The 12139-nt window shown below is 43.9% G+C and overlaps 2 protein-coding genes and 1 long non-coding RNA gene across 8 annotated transcripts in view; 1 reads left to right on the top strand and 2 right to left on the bottom strand.

Moving 5' to 3' along the window:
* Positions 1-53: 53 nt before the first annotated feature.
* On the bottom strand, positions 54-1830 carry LOC118316479. The gene is made up of 3 exons (XR_004795204.2): positions 1703-1830; positions 372-447; positions 54-136 (listed from the first exon to the last, which is right to left on the bottom strand). It is a non-coding gene; the product is annotated as an uncharacterized LOC118316479 (long non-coding RNA).
* Positions 1540-9428, top strand: si:dkey-96f10.1 (6-phosphofructo-2-kinase/fructose-2,6-bisphosphatase). 3 transcript variants are annotated; one of them, XM_035644315.2, is made up of 14 exons: positions 1540-1835; positions 4573-4698; positions 5002-5098; positions 5181-5247; positions 5420-5494; positions 5752-5808; positions 6173-6294; positions 6840-7047; positions 7130-7276; positions 7400-7504; positions 8169-8298; positions 8468-8530; positions 8751-8815; positions 9303-9428. In XM_035644315.2, the coding sequence occupies exons 1-14, from the start codon at positions 1754-1756 to the stop codon at positions 9360-9362; spliced, it is 1404 nt and encodes a 467-aa protein (XP_035500208.2). In that variant the 5' UTR covers positions 1540-1753; the 3' UTR covers positions 9363-9428. The 3 variants fall into 3 exon arrangements, with proteins under 3 accessions (XP_035500208.2, XP_035500209.2, XP_035500206.2); XM_035644316.2 differs by lacking the exon at positions 1540-1835 and adding an exon at positions 1912-2424; XM_035644313.2 differs by lacking the exon at positions 1540-1835 and adding an exon at positions 2643-3843.
* Positions 9429-11793: 2365 nt separating this feature from the next.
* ndnl2 (necdin-like 2) overlaps positions 11794-12139 on the bottom strand; it is a 6519-nt gene continuing 6173 nt past the window's right edge. For all 4 annotated transcript variants that reach the window (XM_035644323.2, XM_035644322.2, XM_035644320.2 and 1 more), the window contains exon 11: positions 11794-12139. This exon is cut by the window's right edge and continues 54 nt beyond it. In XM_035644323.2, coding sequence (XP_035500216.1) covers positions 12098-12139 — 42 coding nt within the window. In that variant the 3' untranslated portion in view covers positions 11794-12097.

Here is a 12139-nt window from a genome sequence, read left to right as displayed (position 1 = left end):
TGTGTGTGTGTGTGTGTGTGTGTGTGTGTGTTTAGTTGTTACCTGCGTACTCGCCAGAGCGGTATCAGCATGAGAAGCATGATGGCGCTGATGATGTGTAGTGGGTTTTTAGGCAGTTTCAGGACTGAGACCTGGCCTAAGGATTGGATCAAGTGTAGGTTCAGTTCAGGGTCAGGTGTGTTTTGTCAGAAATGGTCCTCACAAGTAAGGTTAAGAGGTTAGGATTACAGTTTGTAACATGACCCTGTCGATCCCCCGGTGATGGCTGGTGATTAAATTTTCATCGGGTCTGTCTCTTGATCACTAAGCACGTCATTATCTGCATGGCCCTTTACAAACAACACAAGTCTGGCTCTCAGTAGACCTCGTACCTCCCCCAAGGCCCAAGTCTCCGTAAATCCAATCAGGTTTTGTAGAAATCTGTTCTGTAGATTTTGCGTAATCCTGCTGATAAACAAAAAAAAAAACAGGCAGGGGTGAAGAAGTTACCTCTATTGTGGCACTCAGTAAATTGCATACAAAGCCCAACAGACCCGTTATGAAAACCAGATTCAAATCGGCAAGATCAGGATTTTCATTTGGATCTGCATCAAATTGCAAACAAACATAGCTATCATATAATGAGCCGATCCTTTCATCAAATTGTCAATTGTTGATATGGTGTAACATGGTGACATCACCGTGTTACACACGTGCATAAAGCGGCATGCGTAGCGGCTAGTCTGGCATGGCCACAACAAAGTCGGGTACAGCCAGAGCGAGATTACTACACACGCTGAAGCGGTTGACCAATCGCAACAGAGTGGGCCAGATGGCCAATCAAAGCAGACTGAGCTTTATCGGGAGGGAGGGGCCTTAAAGAGACAGGAGCTAAGACGAGTGTTTCAGACAGAGGCCGGAAAGAGGAGCTGCGGGAGTGGACAGTACAAGGAAACTGATGTGTTCACTTACAATTAGAGCATGTCAACCTTGTCAAGAAATAAACCACATTAAAATTATATGAACCTGAATATGAGCATGAGATGTCTCCTTTAAGTCATGTGATTTCTGTAAGAAAGGATATACCTTTATTCGTCCCACAATGGGGAAATGTGGTCGTTACAGCAGCACAGTGGACAGAATATAGCAGAAACAGCAGGATATATGAAGAAATATGTGTGAACAAAATATATACAGTGGTTGAGTCCTGTGTGTCTGTGTGTGTGTGTGTGTGTGTGTGTGTGTTCTATTGAGAGCAGTGCTTGTTATATAGTCAAAATTCAAGATGTGCATAAAACAGCTGCATGGAAACGAGCTTAAACCCAGGAACAGGGCAGCTGATAAAGGAAATTCCTCACCACCGCATCATTAACTGTTTCACATGAATCGCTGCATGACATATTGTTCATATTTAAATATCCACTACAGGCGCTCTGATGTGAAAAGAGGCACAGCATGTCTCCAGGGCAAGGAGACGCGTGGTCACGACGGGTTAAACCCGAACACCCGTTTTCCTGACGCACCGCGCGTGCGTGCGTGCGTGTCCGTCCAGCAGACGGAATACGAAAGCGAAGGGAGCAGGCTGAAGGAGCAGGAAGAGGAGGAGGAGGAGGAGGAGGACCACGCAAAATTTTGAAACTGTCCCCAGTGGACCGACCATCACTGCTGCGCCGCCTCCGCAGCAGAGGCGCGGACACACAACCCGCACATACATGACACTCACACGCACACGCACGCAAACGCGCACGGCGTCCGCCGGGAATAGATTTGCAGGATGAACGGAGCCGCGGTTACGCAAGACGGCGCCGGGCCGAAGGGGGTCGCGGCGAGGACGCTCCGGTTCCAGCGGCCGCACGGTGAGTGACAGCGACACACGACACGCGCGCACACACGTGCACGCGCGCGCCACAGGTGACGTTGTGTCCAGATGATCAAATCGGCGGCTCGCTTTAACGGCTACAACCGTGTGCGCGTGCACACGAACTTCCTCTTGTCGTTATTGCGTGTGCACGAGAGTCTGTGTGCGCGTGCGCGCCACACCGCGACACAACAACAGCTGATCGTTCCCATTGACGAACGAGAATCACACACTCGCACACATCGCCCTGCCACACGTTATGTAAGGTCTGTGGTATGTCCCCGGAGGCCCATGAGGTTCTGGGAGCGGGGCCGACACATGGTCACAGTGACACGCGGGGGAGGTGTGGCGCGTCCTCCGCCCCGCTCAGGAGGAGGGAAGAAGGTCCCAAGAGTGGTCCCAGTCCGAGAGGCTGCACGGAGAGGGGGCGTGGGGCCGCTGGAGGCTGTTATTTTGGGTGGTGGTGGTGGTGGGGGGGTGTTAGTCCTGTGACGAGGAGCGACCCACGTGGCTGGTGAGTGGGAAGAAACTAATGGAGGCCAAGCGGAACGTGGCCAAGGTGCGGCGCCTGCGGTGCGAGAGCACAGGTGAGGTTTGATCCAAGAGCGCACACCTATCCCCCCACACACACACAGACACACAAACAAGCACCCACACACACACAGACACACAAACAAGCACCCACAGACACGCACGCGCGCGTTGTGTAAGGGGGGTTGTGGGGGGGGGGGGGGGGGGGTTGACAGCAACCGGACTGGGTTGCATTTTCTTGAAGACATTTCACCTCTTATCCAAGATGCTTCTTTCGGCATTGAATTATTCTCAAACTAATCTGGAAAGTTTGAAAAAGGTAGGAGATTATTTTAGTTTTTAGAAACAGAAATTTCCCCTTTGTCTCACTGTCTCCGCTGCAGCTCAGCAGAGACACAACAAGAGTTTTGCATGTACACACTGGTTGTTTGAAACATATAGAAACATATGGAAATGCGCAAGATGTAATTAGATGTTGCAATATTTGGAATAAAAAACATCTGCAGGCACAGCTGTGTTACAATTAACATTCAACCAGACTTATAATAACACGGTACAAAAGGACAACGTAAGGTTCGGGGATAGCAGTCGTTTAGTGTGAACTGCACAATCAGATGACTTTGAAAGTAGTGTAGTCTAAATTTGGCTTTAGGGAGATTATCTTGTTGCCAAAAGATGGTACAAGAGAGTGAAAAATGTAGTACAAATCAGTGCAAAAGACAGGAGAAGACGGTGCAAAAACGGCACAACACAGTTCCACTGTTGGATAACGATGATTTTAACAGATGTGTGTCCTCACATGGAACTGTCAAAATCCCCAGTGGCCAAAAATGCAATAACCAAAGTTCAAGCGTGATGAACCCTGAGAAAACTGTTTAGATTAATAAACTGATGGTTAGAGAACTGATCTTACTGAGAATTTATTATTTATCATAAAATCTGTTGGTATCCTTATTTCTAACTAAACATCCAGTATTTCTCTTCTTATCTCACACACACACACACGCCTGGGCGTTTGACGTTATCTGACAGAATCACAATACAGCTGCTCAGCATGGCTGCTGCATGTCATGCTACACCCCTTCCCGTTTGCCAGGGCAAAGTTTAGAGTTGCACTTGGTGATTGGTGGATTGATGGATGACGTCACTCTGGTCTTCAAAGGGACAGTAAAACATGACTGACGGCTCGCCCGACCAATCGGACACAATCCATCCTCCGCAGGATCCAAATAGGTGTGCTGACTGTCCGACCTCTCAAGTCTACTCCCACACATGACGTTGTGTGAGAAAGTTCAAAACCTGCTTTTCGTCCTGTTAAACAGACGCACACACACACAGAGCCAGCACACAGTTCCATACACACACTCACCTGGCTGTTGAAGCCATGTCAGGAACACAAAGAACACTCACGCAAAATCCTCTCGAGAAAACGTGGGTTCCATCGTTGAAAACCAGACTGAGCCAACGCAGAGGCTGTGAGTACTTTCACACTCACACACATCTCTGAGAAACATGGCCACCCACGTGGATACTAAACTGTTTACAGTCATCTCATTGTGACAAGTTGTTACCTGAACATTAGAGCAGGTTAAAAAAATTATTTCGAGAGCTTTGTGGTGTTGAGTGACTGCATTGGTGGAGCTAGGCGTGCGTGTGTGTGCGTGTGTGTGTGTGCGTGTGTGGGGGGAGACCGGCAGGCCATTCACCCCAAAGGTCAACTGTGACACCACGTGTCCACACTCCCCTGTAAGCTGACATCTAATACTGTCTGACATTATTATTTAAAGCATCAATGCATTAGTTAATTAGCTGTTTGAGGTGGAGCAAGTTTTAACTACTTAATCTAAGTTATCTAATTTTGTCCATTGGTTCCCAACCTAGGGGCCGGGGCCCTCTGGGCTGGTCACCTGACAAAAAGATGCTTCAGAACTTGCAGGAGAATGTTCACATTTTCACGTCTTGCCAAAGACTGTAAATAAAGATGAACGACATGACAGCTCCACAGCTCTGCAGAAAAAAAAAGGCACTTCGAGTTTGGTCTGAACAAAAGATAATAATTAACTTAATGTGCAGTATTTCCTCTTACTGATGCTTGTGGTTTTTTCGACCTGTCTCCTCTCTGCAGATTTGCATTACGCAGGGAAATCAGAATGTCTACAAGTGCCGCACAGGGGAATTTAACACCTTGTGTTTGTGTGTTTCAGCGTCGGTGCCCCAGTTCACTAACTCCCCAACCATGATAGTGATGGTTGGACTACCGGCACGGGGGAAAACCTACATCTCTAAAAAGCTCACCAGATACCTGAACTGGATCGGGGTCACAACCAAAGGTATCAACCTGACACCACAGGGTTTCACTCGGGACTCGCTCAACTGCTCTAAATCCTGCCATCAATCTTATCAAGTGGTCTCAGTGCTTGGACTCATTCCGCTGGAAAAAAATGTGTTACTGTATAGTGATATTTGGTTTTTAAAACAGGTGTAGATCGTGGACAGCTCTACTGTCCATTCAGGTAGTACAGGACAATTTGAAGGGGCGTTGCTTTGCATTAAATCAGTTTCTTGCGGTGTAATTATCGAACTACATGGTAAAATTCGAGATAACTGCAGCCTAATTTCTCTCTCTTTAACAGTGTTTAATGTCGGGCAGTACCGGCGAGATGCTACACGTTCCTACAACAGCTACGAGTTCTTCAGAGCCGACAACACTGAGGCCATGAAGATTCGCAAGTATGAACCTTCAGCTTGTCTAATTTCCTCGGCTTATAAACCACTATACACTATATGTATGTGTCCTGTGTTCCGTGCACAGGGCCTGTGCCATCGCTGCCCTGAAAGATGTGTGCGATTACTTCACGAGAGGGCAGGGTCAGGTGGTGGTGAGCGAAATCTAACCTTCAAGCATCAATCCTTAGTTTCAAATGACAATGTGAGAAGAGCTATCACATTTTCGTTTTGAGGTTCAAAAACCCCCCAAATCACAGGTACATTTATTATTCAATGTGACGAGAATCTGTCTCCATGTTTATTTCTGAGAGTTATCGCCGACAGGTTTTTGACGCCACCAACACCACCCTTGAGCGGAGAGAGGTCATCCGCAGCTTCGCCAAAGAAAACGGTTACAAGGTTTGTTATTTTTTAGGGGTAACTTAATTAAACTGTGCATACTAATTTTCAACATCGTAGGTATTAGGTCTTAGGCCTTCCTTTCCACACTGTATGTATTCTGTTTACATTGTATATGAATGGATTTTTGTTTTAATTGTTTATATTTGCTTGGATATTATTACTACTCCCACGAAGTGGGACTAATAAAGGATTTTATTATGTTAAAATGCGTCTAATTCTGGCCAGAATGTCTCTGTCTTTTCTCACCTGCTCAGGTTTTCTTTGTGGAGTCCATATGTGAGGATCCAGACATCATCGCGGAGAATATTAAAGTAAGTATGTGTTTTGTGCACGAGCATGTGCGCACACTTTTACAGGAAGTTCGGGGTTCCAAGTGGGCTGGTAGAACTGAGCTTGGAGCCAAGACCCGGCGTGATGAATATGTTTATGCATTTTCACCACTTCTAAATTATCCCAATCATCTTTTCCTGCATCATTTTCCATAAAAAAACTTTTCATATCTGCCCCTATCGGACAAAGTATACTGTACGTCGATAGCTTTATATCTGTCATAGGCCAATATCGGTAACAGAACACTAATAAATTCAAACCTGACCGTTAAAAGTAAAAAAAATATTAAGAATATGAATATGAAAATGTAGCTCTTTACTCATTCAATCATTCTCATTTAAATAGCAAGTGAAGTTGACCAGTCCGGACTACGCAGACTGTGACAAAGAGGAGGCTGTGGCCGACTTTCTCAAAAGGATCGATTGTTACAAGTTGACCTACGTCCCCCTGGATGACGACAAGGACAGGTCCGGTATTCCTCCTTACTTCCCAGCACAAATTAAATCCGGTGCCACTACAAGGTGTGAGGCAGTTATTCTCAGTTCTGATAACAATGTGGACGTCAGGGTGGTGGATTAACAGGTAGCGTGTCAGACTTTCGTGCAGTGGACATGAGCCATGATGGCCTCGCTGCAGGCTTCAGCCGGAAGATGATGGAAGATATGTGGAAGAATTTAACTGTAAGGGTGCTCAGAGAACATGTGCCTCCGCCAAGGCTCACGCTATTGTCTCGTCAAGTTAAAGAAAGTGATAGAAAGTCCTGGAACCGACCCTTGGTCTGGAGCCATGCCAAAGATTGAATGGGGTCTTTCTTGGCCCATGCCCCATCCTTCCACAAAGTTTTGTGAAAATCCATTCAAACAAACACACGAGAAAGTAATGACAAACAGACTAACTTCTCAGGATTTAGTCGACAAAAAGGAAAACAGAAAATCAGCCTTATGCTTCGACAAAACTGCTGTGAATCTCAAAATGACTGTAAGTACCGCGAATCTCTTCTGTCTTTCTGCAGGAACCTCTCTTACATCAAGATCTTCAACGTGGGCAGCCGTTACCTGGTGAACCAGGTCCAGGACCACATTCAGAGCAGGATAGTCTACAACCTCATGAACATCCACGTCACCCCGAGATCCATCTACCTGTGTCGCCACGGCGAGAGCGAGCTCAACCTCGTGGGTCGCATTGGGGGTGACTCTGGGCTGTCAACAGGCGGGGCAAAGGTGAGGAGACTTTGGTCTGCGTGTGTGTGTGTTTTATAGATTTTGTCTCTATAGTTATGTCCTGTCTGCGTGTGCCTGTCAGTTTGCCAGCGCTCTGGGTGCGTACTTGCGTGGGCAGTGCATCAGTGACCTGAAGGTGTGGACGAGCCACATGAAGAGGACAATCCAGACGGCAGAGGCTCTGGGCGTCCAGTACGAACAGTGGAAGGCCCTCAATGAGATCGATGCGGTGAGTGTGTGTGAGGGACACATGTCTACAACATGTAGATCGGCTGTATGTCTATACAGTGACGGGTCGCATAAAGACAGTTGTTTGACTTGAGGCTGTGTGTTTCTGTGTTTTCTGCATCAGGGGGTGTGTGAGGATATGACCTATGAGGAGATTCAGGAGAATTACCCAGAGGAGTTTGCACTGAGGGACCAAGACAAGTATCGCTACCGTTACCCTAAAGGAGAGGTGAGTGTCGCCTGAGGACAGAACCCAGATGGTGCTCTCAGTTCAAGTTTAGTTCACCTAGTCGTTAATATACTAAACAATATACACTAAGACTAGTAGATTATAGACAATGTATGAATGTAGATAGTTATACTCATGTGAAACCACTGCCATAGACTGCAGTCATCCATGAAATTGTAATGTGTTAAATATTTGTAGATTTGTGTATTAAAAAAAATTATCATCCGGTCGTAATTGCACATCAACAACAAATCATCTCATCGTTATGGGGGACGTGTTTGAAACAAATTTGAAAATAGTTTTCTGTAAAACTTGGCAAAAGAGAGAAAAAAAATAGTTATTAGATATTTTCTTATGTTCTGTTTCCATCAGTGAAGAGTAAACAAAGATGGTAACCACCATTTATAATGCTGCTTTAATTCAAAGCACTGCTAAGTAACACTTATACATTTCCATTATTTCTTGTTTTTTTTATTTTTATGACTCAAATAATCAATTAGTCTTTAAAGTGTCAGAAAAAAATAGGCCATGGTCTTAATATGGATTTTTAAAAATCCAAATATATTCCATTTGAAATTGCGTTAAAAAGTCAGCAAATCTTCACATTAGAGAAGGAGAAGCTTTAACGTACAGTATTTCTGGTGATGTCGTGTCCGTGCACCAGTCGTACGAGGACCTCGTCCAGCGCCTGGAGCCCGTCATCATGGAGCTGGAGCGGCAGGAGAACGTTTTAGTCATCTGTCACCAGGCGGTGATGAGATGTCTTCTGGCCTACTTCCTGGACAAGAGTGCTAGTGAGAAAAAAAATGACATTTCTTAACATGTCGACTCTCTTTTAACAGAAGTAGAATGATGGCCCTAAAACTCAGTGAGAGGGTTTACTGGTTTTCAGTGTCTTAAGCATCTGTTAAATGGTGAAATCAGGACTGACGAATGTCTGACTTCTCTCTGTTTGCGTGTCAGATGAGCTTCCCTACCTGAAGTGTCCCCTCCACACGGTTCTGAAACTCACCCCAGTCGCCTACGGTCAGACTCTCTGCTTAACCTTTAACCTTTTCATATGATGACAACCTTTTGTCTCCTGTTGGGTTTCAACAACTAACGAATGGACTGCTGTGCGATTTCATTGATGAATTTGACTTCTCTTTAGAATGAATTTTTATGACTTGGCTTATTCCTTAATTTATCATCTGGAAACATTATCAGGTCCTCACAGCCTCTTTGTTGTTGTGTGTCTTGTTCTCAGGTTGTAAAGTGGAGTCCGTCTTCCTCAACATTGAAGCTGTCAACACACACAGAGACAAGCCAGTGGTAAATAATTGATTTTCTGAGAGTTTTTCTGAGTTATTAGTAGTGTCGACAGAAAGTAGATGTGTTGAATTAATCGCCACCCAAATCATAATGATTGGCCGACTGCACAGGACACGCCTCCACCAACCTGAACACCGCGTCAGGAACTCAACCAAAGAAAATGCTAAAAGCAATGAATAAACGATGACTCTCGTCAGCCACAATATTTAGTGGTAATAGTACAAATACAAACTTGACTGAATCTATTGGAGAGAAACAAGTCTAAATATAAAATAAATTCTGGGATCACCGGAATTAAACATGACTACATCTGACATCAGATACTGTTTAGAGAGATTTCAGTCAATGAATCATAATGTAACAATAAAAAGTGGATGTGGAAGAAGCATGAATGCTGTGTGACAGGAAGAATAAACCTATATTAGTTTTCAGACACATTCATTTATAAATACTGGCGTCAGATTGACAGTATATGTCTCTTCCTCAGAACGTGGACGTGGACAGAGACCCTGCAGAGGCATTAGAGACGGTCCCGGACCACGTCTAGAGACGGTTTCAGTTTCATCCGACCTGATGGAAAGTGGCCTTTTATTAATTGAAGTAATCCTTGTGATCGTCGTTACTGTGGTCATTGTTGTGAAGTGGGGAAAACTCATCGACAATGAAATCTCTCCGATATGGCAGCCTCTGTCCGTTGTAAATGCACTTCATGATGCAGGGCTCAGGCCAACTGTCACGGATAAAACTATCATGCAAGAACCGTGAATATTGGAAACAGCTAGCCTGGTTCAGTTTGAAGGTAATAACACTTGACTACCAGGAAGTGAAAGAATTATGAAGCCACGTCTTGATGGTTTGACCCATTCCCCCCAAAAAAGGACTATTTGTGGTTTTACAGGGATTTAACGGGATAGTTCAGTGATTTTGAAGTGGGCTTGTATGAGTTACTTATGCATAGTTAATGTTTCCGTATGGAGATGATGATCAGCGATGTCATTTAACGGAGTTTGGAGGAGAAGTGGAAGTAGCGTAAGTCTCAGTCCCACTGTCGCAGAGGGGACCAGCGAAAAACATCTTTTTCGTCACACTTTTAAATGCTTACCTAGAAAAAATCTGTTCAATTGGAGGCTGAAGGACCTATTTTTTTTCACTCCTTCAGTTTTCCACCAGACATCCGTTTAAGTCAACCCCACTTTAAAATCACTGAACTATCCCTTTGCCCTCCCTGAGTCAAATTAATTTTAATTAAAAAAAATAATATATATATATATATATATATATGTATTTTACATATAATGCAAAGCAGAAGTCATTTAAGGTCACTTTACTTATACGGCTCATTCCTGCGTAAAAGATTGTGGATGAAACATAACGTGATTTGTGAAACCTAACCCTGATGAGCCCTAACCCCCCCCCCCCCCCAACAAACCAGTATACCCCAGAGAAAACACTGATATCTGTGTATAAATTACACTGGTGGTTGGGTTTTGGGTGGATGTGGATTTATGGTCGATGTCACGATGCTGACTTTTAGGTGTAATGGGGACATTTGGCACTTTTAACTGCCCGATACCATGATGTGCCTGACGAAACGTATAATATACATAACTATGCACCTACATACAGAGACACACTCAAGGTGCAGTGTGTGCACTGTTGTACTATTTCAATGGATCTTGTTCGTTTAAATGAAACATGAGGGGATTTGGTGCAATACTAATAATTGTGGTACGTGTCAGTGTTTTTCTCAAATATGAAAATATTTCTTAAGATGACTGTGAAACCCTGTTGACCTTCATGGACTGTTCGTGGTCTGGGGTCCGTGTGACAAAGCACGTTCGTCATAGTCCGGCTCTATCTGGATTACTGGCATCGTGAAGCGGCTCTGTGAATTCTGGGTTTACTGGTACGTGACGATAAGTTCATCATCACCAGAACCACAAGTGCAATATTTAAACTCGCATGAGGTCAAACGGTGACACCTGCTGAAAAACCTGGTTGCTGCAGTAGCAAAAATGTGATGGTCAGCAAGCAAAAATATATACCTCATAATCAAACAAGAATAAAATGCTGCAAAGACAGTATGGATAATTACCCATATAATGACAAGGCATGTCATCATTATTTCCATCTACAAGTAGTGCGGAGCTCTAAATAGTTCAAAATTAAAGTTAAATAAATATACATTAGATAAATGTTTGTTAAATGTTATTTTTGTAGAAAAAAAGTGTCTATGAAAATAAAATCAGATTTCAAATCTTTGATTAAAACGCTTAATTTATAATTTGCTACCCAAATTGCATTTTCAACAGTAATCTCACTGGGCTGTTTGTGGCAAACTTTTTTTTTTTTTAAGTCTTATTTTTAAAGCGAGAGTGGACAAACTTCTATACCTAATTTTTGAGGTAGGCGAAATTATTCTTCACATTTCAGGATCATGTGGATTTAGCAGGGCGGCATTGGGGACAACACAGGGATCTAGTCTACCCAACATTTTAGTGCCTCAGCTTCATGATACCAGAAAATCTGAGTTTAGGCCAAAGAGCTGGATAACGTGCTAATCTCGCTTTGCGATGCAGGCCCCAGGTTTGTGTTTCTCAAAAGTATTAGTATTAACTTTTACCGCCTGCTTGTGTGACCTGGGGGAGCAATAGAATAGAAAAATACAATTATCTCTTCAGGGGAAAAATTCGGGATGCCAGCACATGACGGTGTAGATAAATGCATGTACCTCTTCCCACACAATGTGACGATAGTCTGTCAGAAAACTGGTATTTCACCTCAAGTCACCTGTTCAGTTGTTCCCGTCAGTGGTAGCAAGTACAAGCGTGCACCTGTTCTCGTGTCTACGCTGACGTATTTGTACCCGTGCGTCCTGAATTCTTTGATATATACCAGTGTCCTGGTCCACACAGCTGTAAGTGTATGTGAGTGAATGAAACAACAATTGTCAATCAATGCAAATCACTGATGTTAAATCTATTATAAAAGATTTTATTTTCTGAACTTGGAACTGTGACCTTGACGTCCAAGCAATAAAAATAAAAATGATACCTGAAATGTTTGTTTGTGTGATATTAAATGTCATTAAATTCTTTAAAAATAGACAAAGGATGAGGCTCAGTCTTCAAATAAAATCTGTACAAAGTATGGACATACAAAAAGTCTCATTCGTCAATTGAACCATGGCAGTGATGCAGCTTCTTTAAGCAGTTTCTCTCTTTCAGCATCAACAGCCACAATAAATAAAAAATAAGGCTAAAGACACTAATCGTGGGTCAGTTATCTCTGGCTGCTGGTGCTGGCCTGGGAGGAGTCGGTGGT

Source organism: Scophthalmus maximus, chromosome 3 (genome assembly GCF_022379125.1).
Source record: "Scophthalmus maximus strain ysfricsl-2021 chromosome 3, ASM2237912v1, whole genome shotgun sequence".
NCBI lineage: Eukaryota > Metazoa > Chordata > Actinopteri > Pleuronectiformes > Scophthalmidae > Scophthalmus > Scophthalmus maximus.
This window is presented reverse-complemented; position numbering and strand designations above follow the sequence as displayed.

Coding starts and splice junctions, on each gene's coding strand:
- si:dkey-96f10.1 (XM_035644313.2), top strand. CDS start 3,753: ATGTCAGGAACACAAAGAACACTCACGCAAAATCCTCTCGAGAAAACG. Junction 6,295..6,839: donor CTGGATGACGACAAGGACAG/GTCCGGTATTCC, acceptor GTCTTTCTGCAG/GAACCTCTCTTACATCAAGA. Junction 8,299..8,467: donor CTTCCTGGACAAGAGTGCTA/GTGAGAAAAAAA, acceptor TTTGCGTGTCAG/ATGAGCTTCCCTACCTGAAG.